The 19,813-nt window shown below is 38.4% G+C and overlaps 2 protein-coding genes across 2 annotated transcripts in view; one reads left to right on the top strand and one right to left on the bottom strand.

Annotated features, from left to right (window-relative positions):
- TRMT5 (tRNA methyltransferase 5) overlaps nt 1–3,819 on the top strand; it is a 55,326-nt gene extending 51,507 nt beyond the window's left edge. The window contains exons 6-7 of the transcript XR_009152708.1: nt 3,392–3,452; nt 3,761–3,819. The gene's annotated coding sequence lies outside the window, so the exon portion shown is untranslated. The remainder of the gene's footprint in view (nt 1–3,391; nt 3,453–3,760) is intronic.
- The window catches only part of MNAT1 (MNAT1 component of CDK activating kinase), a 113,840-nt gene that overhangs the window by 37,739 nt on the left and 56,288 nt on the right, over nt 1–19,813 (bottom strand). The window contains exon 6 of the mRNA XM_058162932.1: nt 16,630–16,755. Coding sequence (XP_058018915.1) covers nt 16,630–16,755 — 126 coding nt within the window. The remainder of the gene's footprint in view (nt 1–16,629; nt 16,756–19,813) is intronic.

The following is a 19,813-nucleotide window of genomic DNA, read 5'->3' on the forward strand; positions in this document are numbered from 1 at the left end:
ATCACCATAAAGCTGTTCCCATTTGGTAATGCAAACTAGCTCCTTGACCTTCACAACAACCTCTGAGAAAACAGTTGTACATTCTACTGTGGTGTAAATCCTTACAGACAAGTCGAACCTGTTCTTTCTGGCATCTTGCCCTTCAGACGAGTATTCCCTCTAAATTTACTATATTGTGAAAGACCAATGAAGAGGCATTTATTGCATGATGTTCATCTTCCCTGCACTAATCTAGTTTAACCCCATTTCGCTTGTAAAACGTAGTTTAACTAATCAGATACTAAAATCAAGCATTCTAATAAAATGACAATTTTTAAAAATTGTTCACCAAAGAAGAACCAAATTTAATGTTTAAAAAACTAAATTTTTTTACAAAGCTTTAAGTAGGTAGAAATAATGACAGTAGTATATAATGACTTTTTCAATTAATTCCAGTGGAGATGTTACCTGTTTATTTTATGCTGAATAAACAATAATTTATTTAATATTGAGTAATTAATCTTTTTACCTGAACTGCCAGATTCAATGTATATGCATTGTTCACTGAAAGCTTTTATTCTAGTGATTTTTCCCAAATGTTTGTACAAATATAATGTTTCATTTTCTTCCACTCATTCTTCACTATTCTTTAAGGCAGATACAGCTCACATACAGCTTGAACCATAGGGTTTAACGCATAAAATAATATAATTTTATTACAAGACCATGAGCAATAACCAGTATTTATGAAGTCTGTAGATTAAAAGGAACCATGTAATTATTATACATCATTTGGAAATCCCAACATGAACATGGTTAATCTTTTAGAATTTTCAATAGTGCTGATATTTTTTTTAAAAAATCAATAATTTATTAAACAATTTTTGTTCTTTTGAACTATGTTAGTAGTTGCTCAAAAGAACGTACTTTTCATCTCTCATTTGGGACACAATGATTATGGTGCTGGATAGTATTTGGCAAGTACAATGGACCTTTTATTAATATATTAGTATTTTATGTAACTATAGAAGAGAAATAATTCTTCACATTAAATTATTCATCTCTTTAACCAAAGTATTCTTCAAATATGAAACAGTAAAGGTTCCCTAAGAACTCTATAATATGATTCAAGATGATTAAGGAACTGGAAATTTAATCTTAGAGGAAAGACTGTGATCTGAGTATTCTTAACAGTGATAAATTAGAGGGGAAGCCTTAGCATAGTATATAAAAACCTGCTACTGTACCTGTACAATACACAGAACAATGGAATTAAATGACAAGAAGCCCAATTATTGTTCAATATTAGAAAAAGTTTTCTAATTGTAAGAACACATCAATAGTGGAAGTAGTTGCCAAAAGAAACAGACATTGGATTTGTAAAAGCCTCCCAGATTCCTTTTATAGGGGAGATGGGCCTCATTAAAAAAATAAAAATTAATTAATACAAATTATTTTGGGAAACAGGGGACTTTATGGAGAAATATCTCAAAGCTTTACATAATATAAAATAATGCCACAAATATATTAATACAAATTCTTAAAGGATCATATAATCGTTCACATGCCTTTCTGATAATATAATAAAATTACCTCCTTATAGGACGGTATGATTATATTCTTCTGTTGATTAACTACTACGGTAGTTTATTCCCACTATTCAAGGATATGGTCATGAGCATACTGTGTTACTTCTGAATTTGGTTTTTTTTTTACAAGGCACCTCCAATTACAGAATATTATCACCAGATAAGCAAATGCTGCATGGAACTCTACAAAATAGAAACCAAGTTTTTATGAGCTCCCTCCTCCAATTTTGAGAAAGAAGAGAGCATTCCAACAATCTGTACATTCATCTAACGAAGAATCAGTTCCCCAATTAATCACTAGGGGGATAATTTCCTTCATAATAACAGGAAATATTTTATGATGTGCTACTCAAGTTACTGCAAAGGAATTTCAGAGATATTACAGGGCAGAATAACACCGTCAAAAGTTAGTGGCTCCATAATGAATAGCCATTTAACTACCATCATGTTCTGATTGGACTAAAAAGTAATTAATATTGAAAAGATGATTAGATAACCGTAAGACACAACCACAAGATAGGATAATGTATGAAAAACCAAGAACAAGACTGCTGTGTAAGAAAAGACAAAATGTAGCCCATGAGCCCCAAAAATAAATTAAAATTAAATCACAGGAATTTTATATTTATTTATATTAGCTCAAGAGAACTTAAACCTCAAACATCCTGTTATTTCTTTGTTGAAAAGGAAACAGGAGGAATTACTGCAATATTAGGCTTATTATTTTCAACTAGGGACCTCAGGTTCAAACTAGCTTAGCAGAAAATGAGTTCTACTTTGCCAGAATTAAAATATGTTGATTCAGGTATTATTTTTAGCTTTTTTTTATTTCAGCTCTTTTCTCAAAATAAGCTGTCTCAGGTAACAGAAATTCTTCAACATAGAGAACTATGAGGAACTGATATTTTCCAAACTAACTTCTGCATACATGTATACATGGGTTACACATGCTCCCAGTCTTTTAGTTTCAAAGCCACAGTTTTCTGGGAGATCAGAAAATTAACTTGCATTTAACACTTAACTGTCATCCTGTTCCTGATGTTTACTAGGCAAAATGCTCAACACCACATGGAGATTGTATAATCAACACAGGTGTGTCCAACCCACGGCCTGGGGTCAACTAGTAATGCAACCCACAAATCATAAACATTTAACTTTATTAATGTGATTTTATATTATAAAACCATATTATACTGTATATTTTATAAGACAATTCCTCTTTACTCATTGCAACCCAGGCAAGACAAAATATTAGATACCTATGCTGTAACACCACAGTCCTTTCCCCTCACCATTTTACCTATTGTAAAGCAAAAGTATGAACTCAACATATCTTTCTCTTTTACTTTATATCTTCCAGAACTAAGTTACAAAGAGAAGTGGCCTTGATTAATCCTCTCGGAACCAATTATGTTAGTTTTAAACCAACATATCCAGCAGCATTAGATAGAGGAAGGCTAAGATAAATTTTCCCACCCGGACATCTCTGCACATGCGCAGAAGCATTGCAAGTGCACGCGCACCCACTGAACCAGTAGCGAGGGAATTTGAATCCCACTACTGATCACACTGTATGTATATCACCCTAAGCCAGGATTTGCTTAATCATGATTTGTTGAGTAATAACAAACTGGATTCACATAATACATTTAGCCCTACATCATGGTTTACTAACTACAATAGTTGGGTTTGCATAACACACTAAGCTAAAAAAAAGCCCACCGCCATTTGATCTAGTATGATTTGTGTACAGAACTCATATCTGTGTTGCAGATTAACAGTAAAAGAGGTACAGTATTTAACATTATCAGATTTATTTACAGGTACTGAGTTTACAACTATCAATATCCCCAATTGTTATCAGGCCCAACCAAAATGTCCCAGGTGAGAATACTTTAAATTCTTCTTGAATTTATTTTCATGCAATTCTTAAATAAAAATATTGCGTAGGTGTGATTTTTTTTTTAATGGACGAGAGCAACTTCTATTTTTATGGGTTTGGAAAGACCTAATAATGTATTCAGAAACACAGAAAGTTAGGTTAACTACCTGAAAAGAAACAAAGACAATTAACAACCACAAAAAAGAAGTAAGCCATTAAACCTTTCAATATATATTTCCTCCTCCCTCCCTTCCAAACAATTAAAGAAGTTTCTTTCAACAGTAACTGACACTAGGTGTTTTTTCCTCAGTTCCATCTTGATGGACATCCCAAAAACACCCTGGGTGCAACAAGGGGGTGCCAGCTTTTGATGCCAGATGATGGTTGCATGGAACAATAACCTCTTCTCAACCCGTGAACACCTGAGCAAACACCCTTCCTGAAAATCATTGTTTAGAACTACTTCTTCATTAGAGTGCATTGTCCCTTTGATCCAAAAATCCTTTCTCCTTAGCATATGCAAGCAATCAATGATTATACTTAAACTCCAGGTAATTCTCGTTATAAAAGAGGTAGCAAAATAAATGTATTTTAATGTGAATTTTTTTTCATTACCAACATTTTTCCCCATTGGTCAACATTCTACTAATCAGTTTCCTGCTTTAATTTCTTTGCAGGTTGCAGGTTTTTTTTAATATATTAATAGGGGGCAGAAAGAAAAAAAAATTGTACTAAACAAAACAGAAAGTTAACAACTTACAGTTCAATTTTTAAATTGCTGGACAGCAGCAAATAGGTCACTCATTTGATTTTTAATTTAGAAAATTATATCTAAGTGTATTTTCTTAAAACAACTGTCCATCATGGCTTTAAAAGCAGAATTAAACAAATCTATAAATAAAACTAATCTTAATGTAAAGAGATAAGAGAAAGTAAAGATCAGATAAGACCTATAAGGAAAAATGTGAAATAAGCACCACTGTGGTAATTAAGCTTTTTTTCATGTTTTTTTACTTCTAACACAACACAACACAACATAACAAACACAAAACACATAACGTACATTCTCTTTTTACAACTGTTTCATGGTGGTGATCTCCTAATATTTACATTTTCTCCCAATTCCCTTTATAATATTTATATCATTGTCCTATTATCCCTTATTTCTATCACTTATAATATTATAATTTCTATCACTTATAATATTAAATTTGTACATTTTATACACTATCTTACATACATCTTGCTTTTTTAATCATCTATCAGTCTGCTTTTTTATTGTTGTTTGATTATGACAACTCTGAAACCAAGGCAACTTTGCTTTCTAAAACCTTCTGCCTTGAGTTATCTGCCTTTTAATTACTTTTATTTACATTTTAATCCTGTCTCTTTATGGCATGCATGGATGTCTTCTTACCCATTTTACATCATGTTATGAAAAGCAAGTTAGGCTAAGAGATAACATCTGGCCCCAAATGTGTGCCTCAGAAATCTGACAAAATATCTTTCCAGCCACAATCCAATTCTCTAATATATTTATTTATTTTAAAAGACTTGTTTGGTTGTTCATCTCATGCACCATAAACCTGAGTGACTAACAAACAACCATAAAAGCAGTAAAAAGCATAAAAACCATCACAAAAATTACTGCCACCTCAAAAAACAACAGATACCCCACACATCCCGATTTTCTTGGGCTCCAATTTCAGCTTACCCACCCAATGTCTGTGGGAAAAGCCAACTCTTCAAGATTTTTTGGAAGGTTAGGAGGTTCGGGGCCTACCTGGAACTCAGGGGAAGAATGTTTCAAAGATTAGGAGCCACTATCAGGGAGAAATCACAACTTCTTTCAGACAAGAGTATTAGTATGTATGCTCAGGAGACTTCCTCACCTTTTACTCTCCTAAATAGAGGGGTAGGGGGAGAATCTCTTTCAGAGGACAGAAAAAGACAAGCAAGTAATGGCTCACCAGGGCAGAGAGAAGGATAAAGCTGAGTTCACCCTCTTCAGCCACAAATTAAAGCTTGTCCTCTTAGCAATAGCTCTGGAGAAATAGTAATGCATATGGAATTTAATTTAGCCTTCTGAGACAAAGAAAGATGCTTAAGTTCAAATCCCCATTCTTCTGGGAGAAGAAAATATCCAAGGCACAAACTGAAACAGTTTGATTTTGAGGCCAACTATTGTCAGTTATTACATTTTAATTAAATAAATTTTCTGATTTATTTTACTTTGAAATTTTAAATTTAAAAACTAGTATTTTAGCCCAAAATATTTTAGCACTAAAGCTGTATTTTTCCATTGTATTTATATAGCGTAAGATTTAGCGATCCATGATTTATGCAACACATGGTCAAAACATGGTAATAAAAGAAGGAACACATTACAGACCTCACTGTTTAAAAAAAAACACACAGCAGAAATGAAAAGTTATATTGAGATAATCTATAAAATGTGCTTACATTGTATGAATGATGTGCTGTTCCTTCATAAAGCATGTAGGAAGTCAGCATTTCTCAAAAGTGTGAAGTATTTCCATGTGCTTAAAGTGTGAGCTTTCCAAAGCAAACAACTGTGGAAAGACAGAGGGGTGGGGGGATATATCCAGCCAGCCATATTTTGGCTTGCTCTACCTATCTTCTCTCGTTCAATATTTGAATTGCTCTTCTTTCTAATATGCATAAAGAAGAGGCAAAAAGCAGCGTATGTACCAAATTAAAGAACTTTGGAAGGAAAAGAGCCAACAAAATGTTTAACTACACTCACTGTAGGAAAATAAATATCCCTAAAACAAGATAAATATACAAGAGAATAGATAAAATGCAGCACAAAAGAATTCAGTTACAGGGTAGGATCCCCCTCAGGATTGAAGAGACAAAACAGAATGAAAGACTTTGGTTTTTTTCTTTATTTGCAATGTTTCCAGAGAGAAAAACATCAGGTCCTCTAAAAGGTTAAATTTTTTTCAGGTACATAGGTCAACAAATAGCGTTCAGTTAAAGCAAATAAACAAATCATTGTCTCTCTCCCATTTCTAATTTCAGAAGCAAGTAAAAAGTGGTAAATTGATTTGTGGCCTAATTTGCTCTACCAGGCCAGCTATCTCCCTGCCTGTAAAAATGATCCCTCTGCTACTGTCTGTCTATGCCTATTGCTGTATGAATAGCTATTACTGAAATTTTCCATAGAGTCAATCAAGAGCTTATTTCAGCGGTAGCAGGAAACTTCTTAGGACTAGCAAAGCACTGATTACCTTCTTGATTATCTTATCTTCAAATACACTTCTTTCTTGGGACCTCCACACTGAGTAGACTGAATCCTCAAAGCATCATTTTCAATCCACACAAAGTAACACATACCAAAAAACTTTTTGGGTGATTTAATTCCCCCAAGATTATGCATGTCCTTAGCCATCTGAAACTAATTAAATCTATTTTTGGTTGGTAGCGATCTTCTTTTTCTCTGGGTCCAAAAATATTTTCCTGCCGACTCCTTAGACCAGGGGTCGGCAACCTTAAACACTCAAAGAGCCAAAGGTCCTAACTGGAAGCCCCTCAATCAATTCTGGAGCTGACCAGAAGTCCGGTTCCCCCACCATAGAGTCTCCTCCTAGCGTGACATCCTTTTTCCTCTACCAGTCCTAACCCTATCAATTGTGGGCTGACCTGAAAACCTGCCCCTTGCCATAGAGTCTCCTCCTAGCATGCCCTGCTCCCCCCCTCCAACTGGAAGCTCCTCTCAAAATTGTGGTGCCGACTGGTAGTAGAGAAAATGGAACTAAAACTGAGAACTCTACGTAGGCCCATAGCCTTTGCCCAGTTGGATGGCTCTGTGGCAGGGGGAGGGCCCGACCATTTTGTAACAGAACCCATAGAAATGATGATGGGAGAACATCGTGAGGTCCTAAATTTCATAGTAGCCCCAGGGATGGACCAACCTCTGTTGCTAGGCTTGTCATGGCTGCGGAAGTGGAACCCCCATATTAACTGGAAGACGGGAGTCTTACGTTTTCGCTCTAAGACGCTAAGAGGGGAGAAAAGAGAAACCAAGGAGGGATCTACCGTGGCCGTGCCCCATGACTTGATGGGGGCAATGACAGAACGGATAGAAGGGGAGGAGAGGATACCTAAGGAATACTGGGACTTGCGAGAAGTCTTTAGCGAGAAAGCATCAGATGTTCTACCTCCCCATAGGCCTACTGACTGCGCAATAGACATACTTCCAGGGGTAAAGCTTCCAAAACCAAAAGCTTATCCCATGACCCAAAAGAATTGGGGGAGCTACGTAAATTTATAAACTATTTATTTATTTATTTATTTATTTATTCGAATTTTTATACCGCCCTATCTCCCGAAAGACTCAGGGCGGTGAACAGCCAAATAAAACATAAGAATAATACAAATAAAAACAACAATTAAAAAACTTATTAGTTAGGCCGAAATTAAAATATCACTAAAATAGTATAAAACCCCATTAAAACTAAATTTAAAACTAAAAACCCTAGGCTAGCCCTGCGCAAATAAATAGATGTGTCTTAAGCTCGCGGCGGAAGGTTCGGAGGTCGGGAAGTTGGCGCAGCCCTGGGGGAAGCTCGTTCCAGAGGGTGGGAGCCCCCACAGAGAAAGCCCTTCCTCTGGGTGTCGCCAGTCGGCACTGCCTGGCGGACGGCACCCTAAGGAGTCCCTCTCTGTGAGAGCGAACAGGTCGGTGGGAGGCAATCGGTGGCAGTAGGCGGTCCCGTAAGTAACCCGGCCCTATGCCATGGAGCGCTTTAAAGATAGTGACCAAAACCTTGAAGCGCACCCGGAAGGCCACAGGTAGCCAGTGCAGTCTGCGCAGGATAGATGTAACATGGGAGCCACGAGGGGCTCCCTCTATCACCCGCGCAGCTGCATTCTGAACCAACTGCAGCCTCTGGATGCCCTTCAAGGGGAGCCCCATGTAGAGAGCGTTGCAGTAATCCAAGCGAGATGTCATGAGTGCATGAGTGACCGTGCATAAGGCATCCCGGTCTAGGAAGGGGCGCAACTGGCGGACCAGGCGAACCTGGTAAAAAGCTCTCTTGGAGACGGCCGTCAAATGATCTTCAAAAGACAGCCGTGCATCCAGGAGAACGCCCAAGTTGCGCACCCTTTCCATCAGGGCCAATAACTCGCCCCCAACAGTCAGCTGCGGTTGCAGCTGACTGTACCGGGGTGCCAGCATCCACAGCCACTCCGTCTTGGAGGGATTGAGCTTGAGCCTGTTTCTCTCCATCCAGACCCGTACGGCTTCCAAACACCGGGACAGCACTTCAACAGCTTCGTTGGGGTGGCCCGGGGTGGAAAAGTACAGCTGAGTATCATCAGCATACAGATGATACCTCACCCCAAAGCCACTGATGATCTCACCCAGCGGCTTCATATAGATGTTGAACAGGAGGGGCGAGAGAATCGACCCCTGTGGCACCCCATAAGTGAGGTGCCTCGGGGCCGACCTCTGCCCCCCTGCCAACACCATCTGTGACCAATCGGAGAGATAGGAGGGGAACCACCGATAAACGGTGCCTCCCACTCCCAATCCCTCCAATCGGTGCAGCAGGATACCATGGTCGATGGTATCAAAAGCCGCTGAGAGGTCTAATAGGACCAGGGCAGAGAATAACCCCTATCCCTGGCCCTCCAGAGATCATCAACCAATGCGACCAAAGCCGTCTCCATGCTATATCCGGGTCGAAAGCCAGACTGGAACGGGTCTAGATAACAAAAACTTAGAGCAGGGGTTTATCCAACCGGCTAGGCCTCGTGTGGCCGCACCAGTGATGTTCCGAGAAAAGAAAGATGGCTCTTTTCATCTTATAGTTGACTATAGAAATTGTCGTGTCCCACTCCTCCGCTGACGGCCGGGTCAGGGAAATCCGAATCAGGCTGGCCTCTGCAGCTCTGCCCAAAGTCCTAGCAAAGTCCTCAGAGCAGGCAGGAGACCAGTAAGTGACTTCAGCAAGATAAGTTCGACTTTTGCCTGACTCAGAGACTGCCAGAAAGCAGATCCTTTATATAGGCCATGGGGTGTGGCTCCATGACTCAGCACTCATTAAGGCCTGCCCCTCCCTTCCTTCTGTTGCCTCCGCCTATCCAATCTTCTGATGCGAGGGTCACTCCAATCAGCTGTTGGTAATAAACCCTCCTCAGGCTCACATGCTGTGGAGGAGGGGGAGGGGTCTAGCTGCTCCGTTTGCCTGGGCATGGAGTCAGGGCTGGGGCCGGGAGGTGCTCCTTCTTCTGCAGTTTGTCTGGGCATGGAGCCAGGACTGGGGCCGGGAGGCATACATTCCTCCGTGTTCGGGAGCAGATAAGAAGGCCCCGGCTGCTCTGAGGGCGGGCAAGACACAACAGAAATCTTAACGCGATATGCGCCGAAAACGTATACCCCATGCTGCTCATGAAAGACATGTTAGCGCATCTAGCGAAAGGAAAGTTTTTCACCAAACTAGACCTGCGAGAGGCTTACTACAGAGTCCGTATAAAGGAAGGGGATGAATGGAAAACCGCTTTCAACTGCTCCCTGGGATGCTTTCAGTTTCGAGTACTGCCGTTTGGACTGCAGGGAGCGCCCGCAGTTTTCATGCAACTAATAAATGAAATACTCCATCAACATTTGTTTAAAGGGGTTCTTGTTTACCTTGACGATATACTTATCTATACAGAAACAATGGAAGAACATATTAAACTAATAAGAGCAGTTCTCAAAAAGTTATTGTCCGCAGAACTTTATTGCAAACTATCCAAATGTGATTTCCATCAAACAAGAATAGACTACTTAGGGTACCGCATACCGGCGGATGGATTGGAAATGGACCCAGAGAAAGTGAAGGCTGTCTTGGAATGGGCCCCCCACGCACACGCAAACAGCTGCAAAGTTTCTTGGGATTTGCGAATTTTTATCGTCAATTCATCCCCTCCTTTGCTCAAATTGCTTTGCCAATCACCAACCTCTTAAAAACTAAAGGAGATACAAAACCCAAACCATCATTACCTCTCAAATGGTCAATGGAATGTCAAGCAGCGTTTGAAAAGTTGAAACGACTGTTTGCTGCTGAACCTATTTTGAAACACCCTGACATGGATGTTCCTTTTGTTGTACAAGCAGATGCTAGTGACGTAGCGGTTGGAGCTGTTTTGCTCCAGAACAATGCCGATGGTAAACTACAACCTTGTGCTTTCACTTCTCAGAAATTGACTGAAACTGAAAGAAGGTGGGCTATTTGGGAGAAAGAAGCATTTGCAGTTCATTGGGCTCTTCGCAATTGGAGACAATTCCTAGAAGGTTCCAATCATCCTTTTGAAGTTTGGAATGATCATAAAAACCTGGAAGCGCTAAAAACTCCTAGAAAACTTTCGCCTAAACAAGCCCGCTGGGCTCAATATTTTAACCGTTTTGATTTCACTTTACATTACATTCCTGGAGGAAAGAACTTTTTGGCAGATGCTCTTTCACGTCTGCCCCAATACAATGGTACACGCTCCGAGGTGGTACGCCCAAACTTCCCATTCAGCAATTAGCAGCTCCGGCTATAACCCGAAGCCATACCAAAACCGAGACTTCACTACCAGATGAATTAACTAAGTTATTTAAGGAAGCTTTGAACTCAGATGAGTGGTTTTTGGCTCATTCAAACGAATGCACGCTCCGTGATGGACTAGCTTGGATTGGAGCAAAACTATATGTTCCTCTCTCACTCAGAGAAACCATCCTACAACGATGCCATGATGCTAAAATGGCAGGACATTTTGGGTTTGTGAAAACCTTGCACCTTCTTAAAAGACAATTTTGGTGGCCAAGTCTTAAAAAGGACATTCAATCGTATATAGCAAGTTGCCCTGTTTGCGCATCATCTAAAAGGCCTCCAGGAAAACCTCCTGGATTACTACAAACAGTAGCCCGGCCAGGAGCTCCATGGAAAGAAATATCCATGGATTTCATAGTGGAACTACCCGAAAGCACAGGCAATACTGTAATCTGGGTAGTCACAGACCTGTTCTCCAAACAAGTCCATTTTATTCCATGTTCCAAAATACCTTCTTCAAAGACTCTGGCAAAGTTGTTTGTGCAACATATTTATAGACTCCACGGGGTTCCTGAATGCATCATCTCAGATCGAGGAGTTCAGTTCACTTCTCAGTTTTGGAAAGAGTTTTTGCGACTGATTGGCTCCGCCCAAGGGTTAAGCTCCTCCCATCATCCCCAGACTAATGGAAGTTGTGAACGCTCGAACTCGGTACTAGAACAATATTTACGTTGTTACATTAACTATCAACAAGACAATTGGGCGGACCTACTCCCTTTTGCAGAAGTAGCCTACAATAACTCAATTCATAGTAGCACAGGATTTACACCTTTTAAAGTAGCTTCAGGCCAAGACTTTGTTCCCATCTCGGAACTCCCAAAGGAAAAAACCACAGTTTTATCGTTGTCTGAATGGATAGATCAAATACAGAGCACATGGAAAATGACCCGAAAGGCAATTGATGATGCCCACCGTGCACATAAAAAACAAGCAGATAAAAAAAGATCCCCTGAAAACAAGTACCAAGTTGGAGTTTATCTCTCCACCAAATATTTACAAACCACTCAAAAATCTAAAAAACTGGGACCTAAGTATGTGGGACCTTTCCCCATAGTGAAAATCATCAACCCCGTGACTGTACAGCTTGATTTACCAAAAACACTTAGAAGAATTCACTCCATTTTCCATGTGAGCTTACTGAAACCAGAACACACGTCTACTTTCCGTGCGAACCATACACCCCCTCCTATACCAATTCCCATAGAGGGCGAACAACATTTTGAAGTACAAGAAATCTTAGATTCAAGGAAACATAGAAATAGAATTCAATATCTTCTTGCTTGGAAGCACTTCCCTTTGTTCCAAGCTGAATGGGTGAACAAGGAAGATGTTCGTGCTTCAGAAAAGATAGCACAATTCTATAAAAAATATCCTGACAAACCCTAACTTTTCTCTTTTCTTTTCTAGGACTAATGTCCTTGTTGCAGGAGGGCCGAATGTCAGCCTCCACTCCAATCCTCACATATTTTTTGTACAATTTATATTCAGTAGTTAGAATGTATTGGGTTCTTTCTGTAATGTAAAATAGTTTAAGGATGTAAGATGCATCACTGCCCTATACAGAGTAAGGGAAGAGGGCCCTTTAAGAGTGTCATCTGACATAACAGAAGGGGAGGGGTGATTAACGGCTGAATGGTAGAGCGCAGGCTTTTTCAACAGAGACTGCATTCCTGAGATGATTAACAGCTAGAGACCGGCGGAAGAAGATTACCACGGGGGCCGAGAAGGAGCTGGCATTGGACCAGACCAGCCTGACCTCCTGAGAAGAGGAGGGACAAATGGGGGGATATGGAATGTTAGCCATATTTTGTCTCAGATCCAACTTTATACTGCTGCAGTCAAGATGTATCTAGTAAAAGTACTTTTCTTTATTTGCAAATGAAGTCAAGATGTATTCTTTCCTAGATATAATCAGAGGCAGCCTGACACCTTCACCATCAGAAGGAACTATGAAGACCTTAAAACAAAGATAATATCATAAACAACATTTGTGGAACCATCTCTCCCTGAGGGTATCTGCTCAACCCTCTCCCATCAAAAGGTTGTCTGCATTTTTTATGTTTTATGTTTTATTTTCTAGGGCTGTGGTTCATAATGTGGTAGTTATATAAATAATATATTACCATATTAATATATAATATAATAAATAAAACAATCCTTAGATCAGGGATTGAAAAATTCCAGTCAAGAGTATGGATATAGCCTACAAGGCATTCATATTTACGTATTTCCCCTTGATCGAGATGTGCACAGGACAGAACAAGAACACTGGTTGCAAGCCAGAGGAAGCAAGTCAGAAAGAAATGACACAAAACAAGAACTCTGATTGAGTGGACTCTCTTCCAGATTGAGTTCACCTGTACTCCAGATGTAAACTTGGGAAGCATCCAGTCATTTTGCTGGATTCAGTTTTTCATCCTTATCCTAGACAATGTGGCATCAGTTTTCAAGGTAGGGTCATAGGTCAGTGCTGAACAAATATTTTACATTCACAGGAACCCAGATTCAAGTCTTGCAATTCCAATTAAAGGAAACCCAAGTATTGGAATTGGCAAGGCTTCTGTTCAGGGTGAAAGAAAACTAATATCAGCCAATCAGAGTGCATAATATGGGGCTAAATGAGCCAGTGGTCAGACAGAGCAATAGTCTGATTATGAAAACTGAGTCATATGTACTCATTTGGGAACCTAAGGAAGCAAGAAAGCTCTAATCTACCCTCAAGACTTTTTCTGTTCAAAGTTAAAGAACAGGGAAATGACAAGAGAGAGAAATGCAAACAATAAAGAAAGTCAAAAACAAAAAATGTATGTATATAAATGCAGTTTCATATATTTACAGTTACTTGTGATTTGATACAAAATCAGAACCTTGGTTTCAGCTGAGGATTTCACTTCATTTGTCTAACTAAAAGATAAATAGCTCATGGTTCTAGGGCTAATAGCATTTTTTTATAGATCAGCAAAAGAGTGGTTTCAAGCGTTCTTTCTTACTAAAATATGGAGAAAGAATAGGAATTATGTAAGAAATTTGTGGGCACAATGCAACCTCACATTTGCCTCCCTTCCCCCCGACACCCAGCTAGATTACTACAGAAATTGGTTTCCACAAAATGAAATTTTAAATATCCATCTCTCCCTTGCATTATTTTCTTCAACAAAAATAAGAGGCAGCAAATAAGATGGGAGAAGAGAAATATCAGACCCACTGCAGTCAGGTTCCCTAGTAGCCATTTCACCACGATCCCCACCCCTTCACTGAAGAATGGCAAGGGGTCCAGATTGGCAGAACAACAGAAATCTCAGCCCCTCCTCAGACCTAACAACAGGAGGGAGGCAGCTGGTTGGATAGTGGAGTGGCAGTGGTATGGGTGGGTATTGGCCAAGCTCGTGGCAGCCACACGGCTAAAGTGGCCATCAATATATTCTCCGCAAGATGACCAGTGACTCCAAGAAGGAAAGATATGATGACAGAAGAACATGCTGCAAGAAAGAAATAAGGATTTTTTTACAACTATACCTGTAGTAAACGCATCACCAATTTAAAAAAATAATAATAATAGTATAGGGAATATTACTATATCTAGCGTAAGGAGTTAAGGAATGACATGTGGGGAAACTGGGGAATGCCCCTGCTTAGGGAGCTCCCACTTTCTGAGGCTCAGTACTGCTGCCCTCAGAAATGGAAAGGATGAAAGCTAAAATAATGAGCTGTGGTGACGCAGTGGTTAAAATACAGTACTGCAGGCTACTTCTGCTGACTACCAGCTGCCAGCAGTTTGGCAGTTCAAATCTCACCAGGCTCAAGACTTCCGTCCTTCCAAGGTCGGTAAAATGAGGACTCAGGTTGTTGGGGACAATATGCTGACACTGTAAACAGCTTAGAGAGGGCTGTAAAGCACTGTGAAGCGGTATATAAGTGTAAGTGCTATTGCTATGAAAGCTAAAATAAGCTAATTGTGTCGACTGCCTTTACAACAAGTTCTAATAAGTAACAAAAAAGAAATGTAAATATGAAAAAAATACATTTAAAACAGTACTCAGTTTAAAGATGTCAAGGGACACTAACAGAGTCAGGATGGCAGTTGCAGCCATGTAATGGCAGTCCCACCCCTAAGGCAGATAGAAGTTGACTTTTATGACAACCTCCGCAAAATAAAACTGAGAAAGCTGCACGGTTGTCATACTTCAAGAGAAAGAAATAGTACCAAATAAAAGTTCTGACTTTAAAGAAACTTTTCAAAACAAATATTCCTGCTAGCAAGAATCTACCCCATTCCTCCAGAATGTTCAGTGATTCTTTGTATATAAAAAACCATTTACCAACATATTTTATGATATAAGTGCACCAATGTTACTTTTACTTCCATTTTTAACTACTTGTGCTTTGATATATCCTATCCAATATATCCAATTTCTGGTTTGTCTTTACAATAGTTTAGGGCAGGGTTAAATTTTGTTTAGGCCAAGATAACTGAGGCTGGTAGGACCTGAAGTTCAAAATACATGGACAGCACTAAATTGCCTATTTCTGCCTTAGGAGAAAAACTCAATATGGCCTTCCTCTTTAAATCAGCCTTTCTCAAGCATAAGAACTATAACTATTTAGCAGCAAAGAGTTGCAATCCAATGCAACTGGAGATCACTAGGTTGGAGAAATGCCCTAAACCACTGTCAAGATTAAACATATGTCTGCATATCCATATAATCAAGATTAATTGACAATAGAAGCTAGTTATACCAAAGATTAATGTTATGTCCAAACCCAGTCAAGAATGAATGCTGATTGTTCATAAGAAAAGAGTACATACAATCTGCCAAGGAACTGTCATTTTTATGAGAAAATAAAATGTATACCAAATCTAAATGAACTTTGGAGAGACTCTTTTAGAGCTATTTCATACTATTATCATCCATATTTCCTAAAGAATAGGACTGTCAATCCTTCGAAAATGATTCCAAAATAACACTTCAGATGTTATGCAAGCCCAAGTTTTTTTCTGTCTTTTCAATTGCAACTGCTTTAAGGTTGTTGACTCATCAAAATTAATGTGATTCTTAAAGCTGAAAGTCTTTTTTTAACTTCATGCCAAATCCTAAAAAACTTTCTTCAACAAATAGTAGAGAAGTGTTATACGCACACGTTTGCACAAGATCCAAAATAATTCTTCTAATCATTTTCAAAATATGCCAAGCCCTAATGCAGAACATATCTGGAGCAAACAATCATCCATATCCAGCATAATATATTGCATTCATTTGTGTGGTGTTGAAATCGAGAAAGATTGCCAATATACAATTAGAAACATTACATCCCCTGCCAATGGGCTATGCTTTCTTATGTGTGATATAATCTACTGTACATTCATGAACTGAAAATGTAACAATTGGTTTTGTAATCAATTAATATATAATTCTGTTTTCTTTACCCTACCTTTTAATCAGTTAATCAGAACTTAAGTGCTACAGTGAATCTAGAATTTAATTTATTGTTCCAAACTCAGACTGGAAAGGTTAGAAGTGAAAAGGAAAAAATAATTCTCTCTTATACACACAGAAAGTTGTTTATATCTTACCATTTTGATGCCTGTTGAAAATGCCACTGGTTTGATAGGTTTGGGAATCTCTAGTTGCATTTCTAGCTGTGTAGACCGATCTTTATGCTGGGCTAATAACAAAGATGCTGGCAGATGAGAACTTTCCTACAATCAAAATTTAAAACAGAGTAAAATATTTAAAAGCCATAAACCATCCACCATTACTGTCATGCATTCCTAGAATAACAAATTGCATCTTTCTCAAAAATGGCTTTCTCTGGCCATTTCCAGAAGAACAGCGTTCAATACTCCCAGTTTACCAGAAAATGGCCATTTTTACTAATAGAAGAAAGTTACATTAGACTCATAAATTTAAAAAAAACCTTACAAAGATATATTTTTATAGATTCTGCATTAACAAAAATGTAATAAAATGTAATAACCAGAAAGACAAATATATTAAAATATGAACATTATTCTAATAATTACATAATCATGTAATTAATATCACTTTCAAAGTCATAATAATTAGAATTAACAATTCTAAAATGCGGCAGCAGGAAAAGTCATCTAAGCTGGATCCAAAACTTGCATCCAGTTTCAAACTAGTTCTTCACCGGATTTTATCTGAGGCTATTTGAAAGTTATTCTCAGCCCTCTCACATAATGAGATTTGTTCTTTATTACAGAGTCATTTTCTTCTTTAATAATTTATCGGCATAAAAAGCAAGACAATCTCTTTAATACAAAACAGTGTGCCCATTTATTCAAACGGATAAATTTAGGACAGCATAATAATATCAACCAGGCTAGCAAAAAGCAAATAAAATTTCTTTCAGTGTTTCCTCTGGTTTCCTATGAATTAGTTTCAATACTTCAAAATGTATCCTGAAGTTTTCTTTGAAAATGGTGGACATAAGCTCAAAATTGTATCATGGAAAGTAGTTGATTTTCTTCTTTCACTTTAGCTTAACTTAGAACTTGCCTATGAATAGCTTATGATCTGTTCTGCAGTCGGCCTCTGGGCACATCTTGCTGTTATAACTGAGCTCTTCCACCTCCTTGTGTAAATAATATAGTCAATTTGATTTCTGTGTACTCCACCTGGTGATGTCTATTTATATAGGTGGCATTTTGGTTATCTGAAGATTGTGTTAGCAATGAAAAAAAATCACTGGATTGGCAGAAACTACTAAGCCATTCTCATGCTTTATTTCTATTTCTTAAATCATACAACACTATTACTTTGTTCTTACAAAAAATCTCTCCAATTTTGCTAATCTTGTTTCAACCACAAGTAGCACATCCTGCTTGCATATTGCATCAATTTCAGATTAAACATGGCCATAAAACTTGTCATCCTCTTATTCTGCATCAATGAATGGAACATAAATTGTATATTAAAGGGGTGCCTACAAAATCCAGAGAGTATTAATGCACTGTAGCTAAGTATTGCTGTTGCTATATCCTTCCTAACTATGAAAGCACCGTAGTTCCTTCTTTATTTTTTGTTCCTTAATAGTAAAATGTTTGTTTTCTTAGTAATAGTGTCCAATTCCATCCATTTCACTGAACTGTTATTTAAGATGGCAATGGGCAGTCAAATTCCTTTCACTATTTTGAGCTTTCCAATGTTCAGGCTTCTAACATTCCATATTTCCACTTTAATTGTACTTTTACAGTTTCAGATTCTCTTTTCCTTAAGAAATTGGAGCAACTGAATACAGATTCCAGCTTACTGAAACAGAATTGGAACCTGAATCCACTTATCATAAAATATTTAGCATAACATGAACAGAGGTTTACCGCTATTTCAAATGAAACATTTTTTCAAAATGTTTCCATTTGGTATTCTATTTGTTTCACAAACTGTGCAGTGCATATCACACGTTTTATAATGTGAAAGGATTGGTTGATCTACTTGCTGTAATTCCTGAGAGATGACAGAAGAGATATAATTTCCTATTCATATAATGGAAAATTGTTGGCTTATTATGACTTTTGAAATGCATAAATGATCCCCTTATCACATAGCAAAGACAGCAAATAGGTCAGTTATGGCATAAAACGTGTGCTTGTGTAATGGGTGGTTCTACTTTAACAGCAAAAGAGCACCAAAATATGTATATCTATACATTAGGAGGCAGTTTGGTGTAGTGATTAAGGCCATGATGGCAAATCTATGGCATGCATGCCAGAGGTGGCATGCAGAGCCCTCTCTGTGGGCACACACGCCATCGCCAGCTGCTCTTCTGGTTTCCGGTGCATGCATGCACACTGGCCAGCCGGTATTCGGGTTTCCGGCACTCCGGCATGCACGAATGCGTGCATGTTCCAGTTTGGGCACTTGGTGCCGAAAAGGTTCACCATCACTGGGTTAAGACATCCAGATTAGGAACCAAGAGAACATAAATTATAGTCGTTCCTTGGGCACAAAGCCAGCTGGATGACCTTGGCCAGTCACTTTATCTTAGCCCTAGGAAGGAGGCAATGGCAAACCACTTCTGAAAAACCTTGTCCAGAAAACTGCAGGGACTGTCCAAGCAATTTCTGAGAACTGTTATTGAATGAGAGTCTTGAGGAGAATATTGAAAATCCTTAATACTAATACAACTATTTTAGAATATTTAAGCATATTTTAGAATCAGGAGTATTCTTCAAAATACTATTCTTCACAATAATTAACTTTTGAAGTGAGCCTTAAACAAAAAAGATTGAGAGTAATTTCCTTAGGGGAAGAAAAATAACACAAACAAGACCCTTTTTTTTTTCTCCTGCCCTTCACTTTACCTTTCAGTCATTAACAATGTATTTAGATATGTTTAGTAACGATGTGTACCCAGATGTCTTTCAATTACCTATTTTGGTCACATTCTAAAGATTATTTATAACTGTTCTTTTTTGCAAGGCATTTGGCAAAATGGATTTCCAGTAAAACCAATTGCTTTATAAGAAAACAATGTTCAGCTTATCTAAATTAAAAGAACATTTAAATTTGAGTTGGAAACATTTTGGTGACTCACTATAAGCTTTCTCTCCCTTTTCCTCCCTTAAGTCATTCTAAAAAGTAAACTGTTAGTGATAAAGCTATTTTGAATTGACCTTCATAGTCCAATTATATGTAAGGTACATCTACATTCAGGAATGCTTCCTCTATATGTTCTTCCCTTGCCACATGAGAGCAAAAGGTATTATCTTGTTCAGTATTATTCCACTTAGCTGG

Source organism: Ahaetulla prasina, chromosome 1 (assembly GCF_028640845.1).
Source record: "Ahaetulla prasina isolate Xishuangbanna chromosome 1, ASM2864084v1, whole genome shotgun sequence".
Classification (NCBI taxonomy): Eukaryota; Metazoa; Chordata; class Lepidosauria; order Squamata; family Colubridae; genus Ahaetulla; species Ahaetulla prasina.